Source organism: Solenopsis invicta, chromosome 10 (assembly GCF_016802725.1).
Source record: "Solenopsis invicta isolate M01_SB chromosome 10, UNIL_Sinv_3.0, whole genome shotgun sequence".
Lineage (NCBI taxonomy): Eukaryota > Metazoa > Arthropoda > Insecta > Hymenoptera > Formicidae > Solenopsis > Solenopsis invicta.
Genome location: NC_052673.1, coordinates 13,991,732 through 14,010,424, shown reverse-complemented (window position 1 = coordinate 14,010,424; position 18,693 = coordinate 13,991,732). Strand labels below are relative to the sequence as shown.

The 18,693-nt window shown below is 37.1% G+C and overlaps 1 protein-coding gene across 1 annotated transcript in view; it reads right to left on the bottom strand.

Moving 5' to 3' along the window:
* Positions 1-18,693, bottom strand: part of LOC105193207 — a 293,217-nt gene that overhangs the window by 12,095 nt on the left and 262,429 nt on the right. The window contains 3 exon segments of the mRNA XM_039454349.1: positions 16,493-16,621; positions 17,132-17,277; positions 18,448-18,652. Of these exon segments, the coding sequence (XP_039310283.1) occupies positions 16,493-16,621; positions 17,132-17,277; positions 18,448-18,652 (480 nt within the window).

Genomic DNA, 18,693 nt, shown 5'->3' with positions numbered 1-18,693 from the left:
GCGGCGAAGTCGACGAGGCTTTTAATTGCCATGTGTGGTTCCACGTGCTCGGGTTTTCCTACCAGAATAATCCAACTTTGAATGTAAATGTGCGGCCGCGATTTTTTTTTTTTCCATCGGGATTATCCGACAGATTCGCAACAGTATTGTGCGGCTACGGATATGTAACTCCTACTTTTTTTTACCCCGCGGATTGTGCTTATCTCCCGTCGTGCTTCAACATCAGCCGACACGCGTTTAATTTTTCCCCGGATAATATTTTATTTAATCCGGCTTCGCAATGAAATAATACATGTATGGTACGTTAATGGTCTTCCGCGAGAGTCGCGTTTGTTTCTACAGTAAAACATCAGTCCCCGCAGTAGAAACGTCAAATAATTCAACAAAGACCTTAATGTTAGTTAAATAAAAAGCATATTGCTTTTAAAATTTCAAGTTGGGCAGTTTCAGATTTTTGCTCACTTTAATGTTCCTATTCGAAATCCCTAGTTATAATAAGTCAATTATTAAAGACATCTGATAAAGGACGGACCTCTTTGCGGAGTAATTATATTGCAATGTTCTACCTGTGTTTCAAACAACAGCACATTTAGGCGTGTTTAATATTAAATAAGATATGTCTATTAAATATGATAAATAATTAAATGCGCGTAATTATCCTTTACGTATTCCAATCAAGCTTTTAATTACAACAATTTCCAATTGTTCAATTCTTCTTGCAATTGTTAGCTATCGCTCATTAATTTTCTTTTCAAAAGAGGGAGAGAGAGTATTTTCGATATAATAATTGTATTGCCCTACTAAAATAATTAATGGCGTCCGAAGTGATCAAATCAATCGCGAATTGCCGCGATTTCGTGCCGAACATAACATTCCGCTGTTTACGCCGGTTGTTTAACATTATGCTTTAATTAATACCGAGCCGTGCCACACGACGAAACTCACCGGCAGCTCGATGGTTGTTCTAATTTACGCTCTCTTGTATTATGCGGTACGTGCCTCTTCTACCATATTAATCCAGGGTTAGAAGTACATCCGTGTTACATTGCGTTCCGCCGAAATAATTTCGCTTTACAGGTAGACACGCGCTAATACAATTATTCGGAAATTGGCGAATGCATGAGTGAATATACACAAGGAAAGCTAATAAATTATTTGCATAAACATCTAATTATAGAAAGGCTACAATGAATAATGTTGAGTTTATCCACAAAGGGTCGTGCACTGTAAGCGATCCTAAGCGGCTTACAAATGAAAATTATTAAGATGACGTTTAACGTATCGTACGTAAAAGTAATTTCCAGTAAATCGCTATTAAAGCTATCTTATTAAGTAATTTACGTGCAACAATTTTAAAAACTGATGTGTGCGAAGTGAAATTAGGCCATGTAAATATAGTTTTAAAATATAATAAATTTTAATAAACATGAGTACATAAACCGATATGATGGATCACTTTTAACAAGAGAGATCTTTGAAAAATTACATTTATGTAATTTACAAAATCAAATCATCTTTATTACACTTGTAAATATTAGTTGAGTAAAACGTGTTACAAATGTTAATAATTAGAAGTATATCTGTAAATAAAGTAAGGTTCAGAATTATCCGCGCTGTGTTGCGCAAGTGGTGCAAGTCTGAGATTAGTCAGCCTTTCTTCTAGTAGTATAAACGAAGATTAAGCAGCAGCAATCGCGCTTGTCTTAGCAGAAACCTGTTCAATGGATCTAAAGAAGTGTCGCGAGCTAAAGTGTGGCATTAAGCCTCGAGCATGATCGTGCTATTCTCTTCGAAAGACGATCTCAATTCGCGATCACCGGAAACTAATGGTTCTCCTTACAGCATCGTCACGGGGATCGGCCATTTATCCCCAAGTGAATGAAGACAGGTGCAAGACGCAGCATACTTGCAGGTGCAACTGCAGCTGGTGATGGGGCAGAATACCATTATCTCTTCCGACAGGACGAATCCCTTATTAATGGTCGACTAATTGGATTTCTGGACGGAGGAATGATTACGTCAAACTGTGGCCTCGTGCATGTTGACAGGGAAGGAAACAAGGGAGGTATGAGGCGCACAGGGTGTCCCGGATCTTCTCTTTGAATTATAATATTATATCTTTAATTGAAATTAATTTAAAGCAATTTTTTCAAAATAAACTTTTAAATGCAAACAGTTGTAAATTTGAACATTCTTATAATTTGAAAGGCTCAAAAAAAACAATACTTTTATCTATTACTTTTATCTAATCACAGATAAAGATTGTATTTCAAGCTGTTTTATTTTTTCAAAAAACTCATTTAAAGTAAGAAAATTTAAATGTTACATGAATTCATAGCGATCAGTCAAATGTTCGCAAAGAATAATCGATATAGCTATTAAAGCAATATGCGATTTTCGGGACACTCCGTATGCAGCTAATAGAAGACAGATTTATCCTATAATGGCGATCTCTCCATTGGCCCTTGTGTCTCGCTCAATATTCTCCCTTTCAATCGGATAAATACATCTGATATCAGAGAACGATTGTTGCTGTCGTCGCTCGAAGACGACTCGTAATTGTAGCTTGCAATGACGAAACAATGGCGTCAATGTATAATAGCGTGGATACACAGTCCGTATGTGAATAACACGATGATATTGCCGTTGGTAAGAGGATGAGAAATGACTATGACCGAATAATTGCGTCCGTAAACAATTAATTGTAACGATTAATTGTGCACGACGAAGGGTTGGTTTCTTCCGCAGTAGTTTTTCTTACTTCCGCAAGAAATATTTTCCTTGAGATCATTTGCATAAACTAATTAATCTCTCTTTGAACAACCTTATTTATATTATTTTTAGAGATTCTATTTCATAAGTGATATCAATTATATTTTAATAATTATACTATTGGACTGTTATCAACGTGCCAGTGTGAAACAATGTGCGGGAAATTGCAGTTTTTATGAATAATGAAGCAATTTTTGTCGTAGTAAAATTTCGCGTATAGCGACAGAGTTTTTTTGGCATTAACAATGGCGATACCGTGCGTCGCCGACGATCATGCGGTGCCGCGTTTCGTGCCTCATAGTTTTTCGCCGCGCCGTCGAGAGGAGGAAAATTGTCGTCGCGAGGCAGCCGCCAATAAAATTTTGTCGTTAAAGAATCCGGGCGCACTTTCACGTGGCCACTTAATCAATAACGACGTTGAGGCGCCCGCTCGACGTTGCTCGTTAAGGCGCGGGGGTACAGAGGAGCGCAAGAAAGACGAAGAGCGGCGCGAGTGAAACCGGGATAAGGGTAGGATAAGGACGGGGTAGAGTCACCGAAGAGGGCAGGAGAAGGGAAAGCGCAAAAAAAAGAAGAAAAAAAACGAACTCGTAGAGAAGGAATAACGACATGCAACGCACACCGGCTTTGTAACACGTAAAGGCTTACGGCAAGCAGGCTCGTCACGCAATGCAAATGAGCATAACGCTCGCGAAAAGCGATAGCGGGCCCTCCCTTCGGCAGGCAACGTCGGGATCCTTTAACTTTAAGAATATCAAGTTTTCTCTTGGTTGCGCGCCGGAGAGTTATGAAACAAAAGCAGTTCTCGCAGGGGAAAACTTTGCGTTCCAACTGTATCATTTAACATTTATAAATGTATTTAACAATTATTACTCATTAATTCTTGAATTACGTTGCTCATCAACAAGAATAAACAACGTTGCCTTCGTTCCATATAATTGCACGTTACCTTCCGTTGTAATACATTTGTAGAACTCGTTAATTGTTTCTTGCAATTTTGCGTGACCGTTTCGTACTTTTTAAATATGCACAGAGTCCCGAGAGATTTCCCCCCTTAGTCCTAGAAATATATATTCTGTTCAACTTCACTTTAACGTCTAATGCCGGTGCGCGAAAAAAAACCTCGCCGATGCTCTCGCGTTAAGGAGCTCGTCCCCTTTTCTTGCCGGGGGATGCATCGTTAACGGGATCCCCGTTCATATTTCATCCCCAGTGTATCTCATCGAAGCAAGCGGAGTCTCCCGACTATCCAACGATCTCGCCATTTTTCCGCGTCTGTCCTTGCTCGAGGGTGCAAATCTCGACTTCAGTTCTCCCGGCTGGCTTCCCCTTTCTTCAGCGCCCCGTTTTACCCTCCTCTCTTTCTACGAGCGAGCGGTCTTAGATCGTTCGGGTAATCGCCAGATTTGGCGGATCTTAAATCTCGCGCGTCGACGCTAATCGTCATCCGATTTAGAGTTCCTTTTTACTTGCCCAGTAAGGAGTGGTTAAAATGGCTATAGGGTGTAAGAGGATTTGCCGTGGCTTGCAAGTGGCCGAATTGTCGACAACTCCGTAATTCGTCACAATAATTCTCTGGTGTCACAAAGGTAAAACAAGCTCTCTTTCCTTCTCGACTTCGAAGCGAAGTGCTAACGATCGATACAAGTAATTTTATACTGCTAGTGGCTGATGGTTATTTCTCGTTTATCTTTTCTATATGTCTCAATTCCAAGTATCGTGCCGTTATGAATTATTAAAGAACAAGGAAGAGTTTACAAATATAGATTCACATACATATGTATTTATTTAGTCACACGTTTTGAATATTTTATCTTCAATCCAAATTTCGATATTTTCGAGTTCTCGGTAATGACGTTTCATTTTACCGATAAATTTTTTATTGTATTTTATTGTTAGCGATAAAAAATATTTTACGCATTTTATATACATGTATTAATATTTTTATGTATGTTAAAAAAAATATATGCAAATATTACGCGTAACAAGATATTTTTATTAATAGTAAAGTATGTAAATAAAATAATAATTAGGATTTTGAAATATTATTTTCTTACAACATATGTTGTAAAAAAAACGAATTTTAAAAGTTCGTCGTTTTTACTTTCTTTGAAGCCATTTTTTTTTAAATTGATACAATAGACAAATTAAGACAATGAATTTGTAGGCATAAATATTATATCAAAAATGATTATTCACACTATTCATATTGCAAAATGGTATGGGACAACGTATTTATTTAAATTGCATGAATGAATCATTACTGTCATCCTTTCTTGAATTCATCTGTAACTATAACTTTTTGTCTAAAGCGGCTAACACAAGTGCTTTTTTTTTATCGCTGAAAACGAATCCGCAAATAAAAGAGCTCCGTCGCATTTTTTAGCTAAAGCTATTTAAAAAGTAGCCAGAAATTTTAGGTGCTTACTTAAATTAAAATGTTCTCAAAACTGTGATGTAGTGGAATAAGTTTATTTACGGATTTAGGGATAAAAATTCCAGAGATAAAAATTTATAAGAATCACCTGGTTCGGTTCAGTTCGTACAAAAGGTTTACATTTGTCGGACAAATATATTTAGATATGGGTCACGTATTCATACTCGACGATTTTGTGTATACGTTTCTAAAGCATATAGAATTCGATTAATTGAATCTTGTCAAAAAATATGAAAAATTCACTTAAGAAAATATATGCGGTGTTCAGCAATATTTTTTTACTTTAAAAAATAAGCGAAATGACGTAAAGCTGTATGCGAGTGCATAAGCAAGCTGCGAGCTGTAAATCATTTGATTAATTTACCGTCGCATTAGGAACATTAAACAAGCTGTCGTGGTCGCTGTAAGTTTGCAATATATTAATGTTGATGGTCGAATATTCGGATTACTGCGCAAAACTCAGGATGTAACGTTCAATTATGAGCTACGTGGCGCATGTTGCGCCGCGAAACCGCGTGCATTTTGTATAAACTTGCATAATGAGCGTTATCGGCTTTGCTGTGTTTCAGACGAAGAAGGCGTCCGCGAGTAAGAGGATTTACTAAGGACCGTGGTCGAACTATCAAGGTCATTGCGTCGACACACTCGAGTATAACTTGTCTCTTCCTCCACAGACAAATTATATATAGAAGATGGACAAAATAACATAAACCCTTAAATACACTCTTTGTTTTATTAATAAGAGATTAGTTTACCAGTCTTCTGTTTCTATTTTTGTTAAAATAAAATTACAAACACAATGCCTGAATAGTTTCCAATGGAATATTGTATTCGTTTAGCAAAGCATGTTTCAATTGCTTACACAAGTGATATTAAAAGTGAAAATTGGTTTTTTAACTCAATTTTCCAAAATTATATTCTGTCCTCCAAAACTTCAACATCCAGCTTGATTTAAATATCATTAAAAGTTTTAATGAGCCGAGTGAGAAATAGATTTTCTCTTCCAATACGTCGTAAATATCTTCTAATATCTCTTGAAAAACGTTCTGCTTGAAAAATGATGTAACATTGCACTGATGACTATACAAGCATTGATCATATTTCAACAAGGAGAAAATCTGTGTTAAAGACAAAATTAATAGGCCAATCTCTTAATAATAAAACAAGCATAGCATCCTTATCTGTAAAATATTATAGTTAAATAAGACGATGTTAAAAGACTGGTTCAAATAAACATTTTAAAAATGAAAAATAACTCTAGAGGAAGATGAGGAAATAGGAAGTTTTGACATTTCTGTTTCATTTAGGAAGAAACTGTATTATTTATGAGAGTTTGCGTTTAAGAACCCTTCGCCTCTCGATCTCTCAATAACTCCACATATCTCATACTGAAATGACGTGAGTGTATCGATTATATTGAGGCGCTAGAAATATTATTCTTAATATTCTGGCGTATGTTCCGCAAACACGCAAACTAATATTTCCGAAGGGAAACAAAAGAAATCATGCCGGTAAATTGCCTCGCGTCCGAGTCTTATTCCAATTTACTACCCGAAAAGGCATCCTGCATAATGAAGCCACAGCTGAAATCGCGTTAATCCCAAAAAACAATCGGCACGAAAGCAGTCCGCATCGTTGTTGAATGAGCGTGTTACGAGCGATAGGTAGGTAAGTACGTGTGAACACACCGTGGCGATAGTTAGTACAAACTTTCAAAGTAAACGAAACGAGCCGAAAAAGTAGTCGCCGGGGAAAAAAGTGGTATAACCTGGTCTGGCAGTAAATTCTAAAAAGAAAAAAAATATATATAGCGACCATGTAACAGAGCCATCTTATATATGTACATACACACATATTTATATATGTGCGTGGGTATATTTTAAAATAACGTAAAATTTAAAACATAGCTTCATTTCAAATTTAATTAAGCATTTCTTGAAAAAGTCAAACAACCATATGTCAAGCTCAGGGATCTGAAGATTGCGAGAACAGCCCTGCCAGTTGCAGTCTGCACGAGCTGCTTCCCTTTAAATCGGCGAAAATAAGGGGTTTGCGTGTTAAAGGGTCTTTCCCGTTGTTCCGCGTGTTCGTTCTTAAATTCTAAAGCCCTCGAGGCGACGGCGCTCCGTTGAACTGTTCTAAAAATGGAAGAGAAATTTCGTACACTCCCACGAAGATCGACTGTTCAGAACGCGAGAAGTTATCTGGCACTTAGCATTCACGAGTGGATATTGAACACAAAGTAAAATAAAGCAGTTAGTCTTGTGATCTGCTGCGCGCTCCTTTCTTCGTATCAAATTGCTGCTTTCAACGTTTTAGGATAGCTCCAAAAGTGTAGAACAGGGAAATACTCGAATATCCACTGTTTGATTAGACATTTCAGTAAAATTAACTATAGTAATGCAGTATTCTTTTTTTCAAAGGTAAAAGAGAAAATACTGGGAAATAAAAATTGTAACAAACTGTAAAAGTTAAATAATATTTTCAATAATTATAATGTAATGATAACATGATACGATATTAATCCGTTGTAATAAAAGATTGTGAATTTTTTAAATTTCTCTTATGTGATTAAGAATTTTTAAACAGGCATTGTTTACTATTATTTTACTCTTAATAAGCTGGGATGTCTGTAGACAAAAAAAAAGAGAAAGGGGGAAAAAAGAGAGAGACAAGCTCGACTTGGAATGATATACATCCACATTTTTCGACGTCCTTTTTTTATATTGAAGTATGTGTTGGTATCCCGATCTCGTATTCAAGTATCAAAGTGTGATTAAAATTGACGAGTTGACTGTCAAAGAGAGAGAGAAAGAGACGGCCGTCCTCTCCCCCGCTCGCACATGTGATCTTAAAATGCCCGAAGCATCGGAGTTGCGTTAAAAATGAAAAATCGCTCTTCTCCTACTTTTCTTTGTAGTCACCCCTGCGGCGCCCGCCGCTGTCTCAACATCGAACTTCAGACGGCAAGACGCTCTTGCGTATATCAAGTTCGTAGCTTCTGTTGGAATGAAATTAAATTGAAAATTCAAGAGGAAGAATCTACGGGCATGCTTCTCGGAGATGCGGCACGAGTGAAATCGTCGTTAGTTACTCGTCGGTTAATTATTCTGCAGCAACTTATGCAGCAATTATAAGAATGCGTCGAAAAGGGAAATTTTGAGAATCGCGTTGCACGCAATTTTCATCTAAGATCGCGAATTTTAAGCGTTAAAGGACTGAAAAGTAGTATCGTTCTGTCTGGTGCTCTACGTTACAAGCGCGAAGAATGGCTTCTCCGAGAGATCATCTGCGCGCGTCAGCTCGAGCAGCGAGAGGCTGATAAAAAAAAGTAGCTTGCCGCTTTGTCTTGCTGTCGCAGGAGCGAACTGATAGACGTGGAGGAACCGCGTCGTTCGTCGAAAGCAATCGTCGCGGCGCGTGAGCGGAATACTCGCGCGGAACACGTAACGCAACTTCGTGTCTCGCCGACCGTGACGACAAGTCGTTTCTCTCCTCGTCAAATTGGCAGCCCCGGCAATACGTATACGTAAGCAGCTATTATCAGGGGCGCGTCTCTCAGCATCGTCATTCTCTCAGATGTCGTCGCGCTTTGGCGCGGATAACGAAATCCAGACCAACGTTCGTATACGGTGCCTGACGTACGGAATAGTCTTGCGAGTTTTAATGTCAATTCTATGGATAACAAGTATAAATTAACGAAAAATTAGAAGACAGATAATGAAAAGGGGGAAAAAAGAGAAGGAAAATGTTATTTTGTAACTATGTCAAAGAGATTCGTAAATGGAGAAGTTTTAAAGCTTCAAATTTCTAAATACGGGTTACAAAATTCATTAACTTTTGCGCGATTATTGAATTTCAACAATAATATCCGATTAAACAGGAGATTGAATGTCGAGGAAGCACGGTTTTAAATGTAGCTTTAACATGGTAAATCAATAGTAAAGTTTACATCGCGGTCGACAATCGCTATGCAGCGAGTTTTATCATGCAGAAATCCAAGAAAGGTGCTCAGTGTCAGGTAGTTTGATGCTCTCATGCATCTTCGATGAAGTCTGCAAGATGCCTCGGGACTTCGCTCGTCTCTGTCCCGCCCCCGTAATAAAATTTGGATCGATCTCTTTATGACAGTTGGAACGACGCTGTCGTCTTTAAATTATAAATCGGAATTTTGAATAAATACAGCTGGTTGCATAGCCTATGCGATTGAAATATTTATGATTTCGTAGATAAGGCGAAAATTTATACAGTTATACAATTATTAATAATGCATTATAAGTAATAACCTGTGCCAAATTAATAAATATAGATAGGAATATCTATCAATATTAATATAATACTAATTTCAAACGTAGAACACTAACTTTTTGTTTATGGGTTATACTATTAAATAATACAGTTTATACAGTTAATACAGCTGTCCAATAATTCTCTATTTTTATGGAGAATTAATTGCGTTAAGAATTTTTAATCACTTCCGAATATGATTTTTAATTTTATTTCTTATTACATTTTATTAAAGGAATCAGTATATTTAATGTTTAACTTTATTTCTTGTTATTCATAACAAAAGTGTTATCACGTGATATATATTCCCAAATGCTATAATAACATTAAGAATGAGTGGCACCACAATTGCACGTTTGCGTCAATGTCCTCAATACACAAAGTGTCGGCAATGTTAGGATGTTAGGTGGTCTCATTTGAGAGCTTGACACATTAAGGTATCGCGACCTTATCTCAATGAAGACGAGAATATTGCGCAAACTGGTAGACCGCCATTTCGAGTCCCATCAACTTGGTCGATCGACGAGCACCGAAATGTAACGATTCCTCCTCATATTGTTCCGGAATCTGGAGCAAATCCCTAATCTAGGATTCCCCTGAACGTATAGGAATGCAATGATATTGGACAATGTCGTCATTTAATCAAAAGTCAACTTTAATGTAAAGATAAATTTTTTCGTATAATTTATCATACAAAAATCTAAGGAAGATGCTTCCCCTTATTAAGTTTTAATTTTATAAATACTCTAGCAAAATGTAATTTTATCAAAATAAAAATATTGAGATAACATTCATTTCTTATTTATATATATTTTATGTATGTTATCATAGCTATAAAATTTTTATTGCTAATTAATGATTTAAAAGATAAAATTTTTATGTGATTCTTATACGACAGATAAATTTGTCATATTGGACAATCTTAATTTTGTATTAAAAACCAATATTTATGTAAACTCGTTGAGAGTCCTCGTAAACGTGTCTTTGAGAAAAATTTAAGGTTTTGTGAAGAATTAAATAAAGTAAAATTAAAAATCAAAAGTATCTGTCTTAGTATCATTGTTATCATTGTAATAAACATTTTATAAATTTGTAATCAAGGTCAAACAAGACAATGTAGAAATGCTCTCTATTTCATTTTAGAGAACTTTGGAGAATCGTTCTCTTACTCCTTTGTCTTAAGACTCTCGTATTGTTCGATCTGTCGCGATTCGAGACATCGGACAGACGCAGGTGTTCCATATAGATAGCAAGCATTGGCACAAGGCCAATAAAGGCACCTACACCTTTCCGTTCTCCCGCATTCCCCTCATATTTCCTAACGCTATCCTGCCGCGTTCAACTTTGTATCCGAGTATTGATTTCGAAGCCACTGCGACTTTTCATTGAATTTCCATACGTTGCTTAAAAAGCCTTTCTTCATCAGTCTTGTCTTTGAGGATTTCCCTTTTGAAGAATTGTTACGAAAATTAAATTTAATCATATAAGTATTTTAAATACACAATTTTTTATTATTCAATCTAGAAGAAGATCGGAAATGGTATGCATTGTGATATTTCCTAATTAAAAATATATTTTAAAAGATTATATTATATTAAGGAATATTAATTTCCTTCTTCAAAACATTAAAAAATAATGAAACTTGATATTGTTATAGACAGAAATTTGATATACAGTCTATTAACGATTTAAATATATATTTTTGCAAAATATTTAATAATGTATAAGTTCTACTTGTTAATAAAAAAAGTAATTGCTCGAGTCAACTCCGTATATGTCGCATGACAGCTGCATCATCGCGATTTATTCTTCAAAGCGTTCGATTTCTAGCATGTCGTTGTGCACGACATCGTAAAAACTGCTTCATCCTTTTTGTCGCTGTTCGTTACAGTTGCTACCAGTTGTTTAGCAGCAACGTTAAATACGACGAACCGTTCTGTCAGCCTGAGCGGAAGTAGAACGCGGCAGATTTTAACGAACTCCAATTTTTCTGCGATATTGCTCTTAGCGACGATGCAAAGTGTTGAAGCCATTTAACAAAGATCCATTCGATGTCGCGACAGCGGTGGAAACGGCGATGACCATCTGCAAGAGAGCAACCGAGGGTGGAAAGGCAGGAAGGGATGACAAGACTTTGCGATGGCTCTCTGAATTATTACGGATTGCGGACACGTTCTCTATTCCCAGATTCCTTAATTTTCTGTCTCTACCTGCGAGTAGAGAGCGAAAATATTCTCTTTTCAGATTTTTCCGCATTTCTCGGACGATCGCTCCCTTGCGCAATTAATGCGCAACATTTATAAGAAACTTCGTGGAATAAAATGGTTTAAAGTTATTAAAATAAATATTTAACATCTAATGCAAGAAGAAGAAACGTTCAAACTTTTTAAGACAGACACTTTTTAATTTCTTTACTTATTTTACATAATTTACATGCTCTTCATTTACTCTCTATAATTTTCTAGGTTAATTTTTGTATTTGTTTAAACAGAGATGCATGTTGCAGAATCGGAACATTTGTAATTTCAGATTTTGAAAGCACACCGCGCAAAATTTGGATAAGCAATAGCACCACATTCATACCTGGATCGTCATGGATATCGCGGAAGCACCCGGTACATATCCGTCGACGTAAGATGGTGACATTGAATTATTGTTAACCTGGTAAATGCAGTCCGGCAGCTGTCGTCACGCTCGTCGCTGAATGCGACAAGGCATTCCAGTAAAATATGCGAATGCATAATTGAAAAACGGCGCGGGGCGTCGAGAAACCACGGCTTTTTCACCGTTTCTCGTACTGCCTGTAAGATGGGATTAAACTGCGCCCGTCAAGGGTAACTTAGCGCCCCACTGAATAAAGATCGTATCATCGGTATTCTCTTTCTCAGGAGAGTAATTCGTCAGCTCCACTTACGATGCACACGAGATTCCGAGATCGATCTTCGCCCCGGCATAAAGTCACCCTCGTTTATGCAATTAAATTCCGTTTGGCAATGCCACGGATTTTTAATTTCCGAGCGAAACAAATTAAGCGATGTTTCAGTACCTTCAATATAAATCTCATCTCAAAATAAAAATAAAAAAAGTGAGTTATTTATAAATTAAATTTTAATAAAAAGAGAAAATGTAATACGTAAAATATTTAATAATCAAATGAAAAATAAATTAACAATAATAAATATGATAATAATGCGTTCTTAATAACCGTGTTACTATTAAAGGAGAATTTTTAGATAATTGGAGCAAATTTGTGATACGCTCGCAGTAATTAAAACACTAGCGTCCGCTTTCACTCAAAGTTATCTCGAATATCAGTTTAATAAAAATCGAACGTTGAACTAAAAATATAATTTAATCGATCAACTTGTTCAACAGAAAAATTATTCGGCAATTTAAATTTAAATACGATTTAAATATGCAATTCGACGCATTTTGTAGATATAACCGCAATTAATTGAAAGAACGTAATTGGTTGCGCAGAATCTAAGAGCACACGATATCGAATTAGGTCAAATTATCGAACAATCATGGTCGAATAATCACGGGAAAATTGCGCAAAACGGACAAAAATAATAATCACGTGGATAACGGGTAACGAAATCCTAATTAAAGGCAATCGATACCTGTCCCTCGATAGAAGATATTCGATTGCATCTGGCTGACAAACGACCAAGTGATTCGAATAATGATTTGAGCGAGATATTCGAGGTCGTAAAGTTCTGCACGAGCTTCGAATCGCATAAATCCCGGCCGACGGCAGATAGAGAGCGGGGATGGGAATGCAAGGAGGGAGGGGGTAGAAAGTGAAAGATGAGGGAAAGTAAGACGAATGCTTGCCCGGCAAGAGAGAAACGAGCGATTTCGAGTCGCCGGCGGAAAGACGGCACCGTAGGTCCTCCGCTATATTAGCAAAGTTTTATGACGTATGTAGCCGCGACGTGCAGTCACCGGGGGAAAATGCAAGTTTCTATCTCTCTTGCTCTACGCGTGCAGCTTGCCGCCGCTACGAGCCCCGTGGGTCCACGGACAAGGGTGGACGGGGGCTGTGTGTGGGCTGAGATCACATTGGGGACGAACCGCGCGGGCCGACTGCCAGAGAAACTTATGCGAATCTGAAAATTTTGAGACACATCTCGCGCGGACAAGTTTATAATAGTTAGATATCTTCATTAGTCATACCACTTAATAAAGAGCACTAAATCCTTAACTCAGAGAAAGCTCAGCGCAGCTTGTAACGACTTATTACGTTTACATTACGCGACACTTAGGATAGTAACAAATATATAATCCGTTTAATATTTATGAACGGTATTTGGATATAAGAAAGTAAATAATTCATCTTTGCTAACGTATACGTATAAATAGTAAAGAAGTCCCAAGAAATATCGTGGAATGAAGAAAGGGAGAGGAAGAAGATAGTCTTCCATTAATGATAACAGTTATCTAGGGTCCGCTCAATTCTCTAAACTCGACTTTTTCTTCGCGATCGTTCCTTAGCGCGATTCTCTGATCTCGCCGGACGAACCTCAATCTATTTATCTATATATCTATCGCACAGTTGCCCCGGTCGACCATTTCGTTCGAATCGAAACACGCTATCTCTCCCGTTGGCAATGGCAGAAACGAATTCCCGTAATCCCGTCAGACGTTCGCCGTCGAGCCGTTATTTAAAGCCGTCCAACGGGCATTCGATGAGTGAAGTTATCAGCCATAAAATAACTTTAGTATCAGGATCTCAAGATACGAATACAATTTCTTTGTCCTTTAGCTAAATACATTATCTAATGATTTAAACGCATGCCATTTGATCAATTATATACCAAGTCAATTGGTGATAAAAAATACCGCTTCATTATACAACGTCAAACGTTTATTCACAAATTATTAGTTCCGAATAATGTCGTTTCGTTCTTTCTCAAAAACACCGTTTTATTGTATAAATACCAATTTGTTTTCAGATCGTTAGTTTGGAATAATGTTTCCCTCGGTATTAAATGCATAATTCATCTCCATTATTCTTTCTTTATATTTTTCTCTCTTTCTCTCTCATATGCTTATACACATATTGTTATAGTTAATTGTCGCAAACTTATAAGATGTCGTTAAGAAATTCTTAGCGCAACTTTCAGATCAGAGCGGTGGGCCATTTTCCGTCAACGTTGTTTTGCATCGATCGATCGTGACGTTTCCCTTCGACACCTGTATGTCGTTAAATGCACGTCGTTTTCTGCTCGCGGCTCGCATTTTACACAGTCATACAGATTCCCGGGGCGATTTCCAATCTGTGATCAAGCGCCGGTCCATTTGCAACTTGATGGAGGTATTCTGGATTCGAATTGGCGTGTTGTTCCGTCGGCCGATCCATCCTTTTTCCGTGCGAATTTTTCGACGTCGAGAATTCGTTATTATAAAAATCCCTCTCGCCGTTCGATATTCGCGGAAATATGTTCGACGAAGAGAAAACTTCATTATTGCTTTTCGATGTAATCATGTTCAGCATGTGGATTAAATATAATCATTTTAGTATCTTTAATTGGTTCATTCATTATACATACATTTTCCGTAAATATTTAACTTTGTAGAATGTCTATTGTAAATATATGGATTAAATACAAATAAGGGAAATATGTAATAAATTATTAAATATTTTATTACTAAAGAAGATAGTATTGATTAACCTCCGCAATTATTTTTTTTTTAAATTCATAAAAATCTTTCATACATTTCATATTTGCTAAAATTTCTTTTTACAGCAATTATTTCTTTAAGACGTAATATTTTTTAATCCCTCATTTTTGATCATCAATTAATCTATGACACATTATATAGTTTCACTTTAGTTTAATTATTTAGTTTGCGTTTTGCAACTTGCAAATTTATTTTATTACTTTATAAAAATTATATTCCGTCGTAATCGCCATATCGGGCCATACTTAAATCGCTCGGCTCCGAGTACATAAGTCGATCGTGAATCACTGAGCTTTAATCGCCCTGCGCGCATTTTAAGCGAAGGCGTTATACGTTCCGGACACGCGTAAAGCTGAATTCTCGCGTGCAATAACCCGGAGATCGATCGACGATCTGCGCCCTGCCGCCGAGAGATCTATCGCAGCTCGAAGGGTGAAATTCGGCAAGGAAGCAACGAGCAAATTAATCGCGATAATTCCGCCCGAGCGACCCCCGAGATTCGCCGAGAAATTAAAACTTTCGCGAGGACCCGTTATCGCCCTTTCGCACCGACTTCCTGTCTGGGCGCACGCACGCGCGTGTATCGAATCGCCGTCGTTCACGCGATCAGCTTTTCTTGCCGTTGGCAAGACCCTCAAAGATCTTATGAACTCTGTAAGCACAATCCCACACGTAATCCAAAGAAGTAAAGATTTAAGAGTTAACCCGGTATTCGCTGCAATGCTTCACAAATTACAGGGAAAAAGCAGTAAAATACAAATCAGAGAGAAAGAGATTACATCACGCTGTCAAGACTTGTTACGGACTTGATCCGGACTTAAATCCTATACCGTTTTGTACTTTAATGCACGATATTGCAAATTTTTAAAGCAATCTCTATGTCGTGTTAGGTTCAGAATATTCCATCAGATATATTAAATAATGATTGCAAAGGTTGGGAGAATAATAAATAAAAAAAATGTAAATGTGTGTATATTTACATAAATATGAGTTTTACTTCAAGTAAAAGAAAAAAAAAAATTTCAATACATAAAGTTTAAGATTACAGCAACTCGTTGCGTTTAGTTCAGAATATTCTAACGCAGTTTCTTAAAAAAAATAATGACCACCTCGAAAGCTCTATTTACTCGGGGCTTCGCAAAAGATATTTTGCAAAGGTAAGTGAAATAATAAAATTCTGCTTCTCTCTAGGGTGCGCTTCTTTGTCTCGCGATACCTCGAAAATTTTTGTGGCTTTATCTAGCTCTTGCGCCAAAGCTTTCAATTTTCTCCATGCCGTGCGAAAAGGTCCATTCGGGATTCGCTTACCTTGACGCGCAGCAGGTGCTGTAGACTTTGAGCCTGGCTGCTATTTAAGGGTGGATTGTCGGTCCCGAGTCGTGCCACTGCAATCACGTTTTCTCGGGTCGCGTTGTACAAGAAGAGCGTGCATACTGTCTGTAAATGGAAGACGGCGGAGTTGACCCAGGGTAGGTAGGGTAGATAGGTACGTGGGTGCGTCATCCGTCGTTGTAACGGCGGCGGCTTTATTAAATTCCTCGCGGCGCGATTTAGTTTTTAATCGACGCGCAGTTTGTGACGAGCCATTACATTTCCCATTGACATTTCTCATTATCGGGATTTCGCGCGCCGATCGGAGATGCTGCGCATTAATTGCATTCTGGGAATTTCACAGAACGGTCCCTTACCCGTCTTCTTCTCGCTATCCGAAACGAGTAACACCGAATGTAATAAATCCCGGAATAATCGACTGATTTTAAATTCTTTTCCGAGTCATCGAATTCGTGGCAAATTGTGCCAAGACAATCTCTCGGATTTCGGAATTTAAGCGAAATTTCTATCGAGCTGCGCGCGGTATTATAGCGTTAACCAAGGAGCGACAATTTCGAGGTGTCATCCAGGCGAGTATTAACGATCAATAGGAACAACGTGACAGTAACGCCTCACCTGATTATTGACTTCCTCTCTCATGAAATTGTCGAGAGACGACACCGCGTCCAGCACAGTCACATTGTTGTACGGCTTCAACATGGTCTCGTCCTTCTCGCTGTACCCCAGGAACATGAAAACCCCGTGCGGTATACTATATGTGTCTGCGAAAATAACACAATGCTGGTATTATATGGCGAGAAGAGAAATCGTTTTCTGTCGGACTACTCGAAAATCGTCGTATTTCAAGCCCGTGGTTGAGTTTAAAAGAAAAAAAGGAAGAAAGAGAAAAAAAGAAAGATATTAAGTGCATTTAATATAAATTGTATTAAAAAACAAAATTTAAAATGACATTTTTTTCTTTTATTTATTATTTATGTAAACATTCTTAATTGGCTAAATTTTTAGTTTTGCTTCGTTATAAGATAAGATAATAAACTCTCGTAAAGACTAACACTTTTTTTTTTAATTTCAACGATAAAGCAAATAAAATCATAATCGCGCTACATGTACAGCGTACAAAAATGCCATTTAAGTTCATGTACTCGTTCATAAAAAAAGTTCAACAAAAGTGTTATTTAAGCAGATATTATCGCTTTAGGGTTTTAAAAAATTCATTTAATATTATTTAGTATTAATTTTTTTTACCTTGGTAGTTTAAACCTTGAGAAATAGAACGGATTAAAGGTAAGAGAGATTGGGAAAAATTTACATTAATGTATAAACTGTAATATTTTGCAATATTTTTTGAACGCGTTTTTCTCGAAACATTTTTCAAAATTTTTGCGATAACTCATCTGTTTTTTAATCTGATTGGCTCAAAGCTTTTGGGAGATATTCACGACATTTTTCTCTTTCATTCGAACAATGAAATAAAAATTTCAATTTTTCGATTTTTCCGATAAGAAATGTCTCGAAAGAGAAAAAAATTGAATGTTTTTCAAAACTTTGCCGTTTTACCAAAAATTAATTTTTTTAATTTGATTATAGTGTGGATGTAAACAATATTTATACAGGGTAAGAATTTTTTAAATGTTTTGCTTCTGATTTGAACTTCTGCATTTTGAATTATATAGCAACAGTGAGACGATACTTTTTATATATGTACAGACATGCAAACAATTGCTAAATATATGTTTCCTAATATTCAAAAATGTGTAAAAAAAATTCAAATATCAAAGGATAAATATCAAATTTCAAGTTTATAGGTTTTACATTTTTTTAAAAATCCTAAAAATAGGTATAGTACAAAAATAGTACCAAAAGCAAAAATACTCTCTGGAGTAATCGATTTTAATTTAACCGCATCAATTATGAGAGAGACGATTACTCACCTGGCGAAGGCCGCATGCATATAAAGCCCCCGCTATAGCACAGGCAAGGACCCCGATGCGCCTGGTAGGCCGGCGCTTCATGGTTGTAGAAAGCGAAATCCGTCTTACAAGGTGACGAATCGACGCAGATGGTGTTGCAAACGAGTTGTTCGCCCTCACCACAGTGGCAGAGTTCCGAGCATTCGGGCTCGTCTTCGCGATAAAGCTACGCAAGTAGAAATACATCATTGCGATCAATACGCCTAA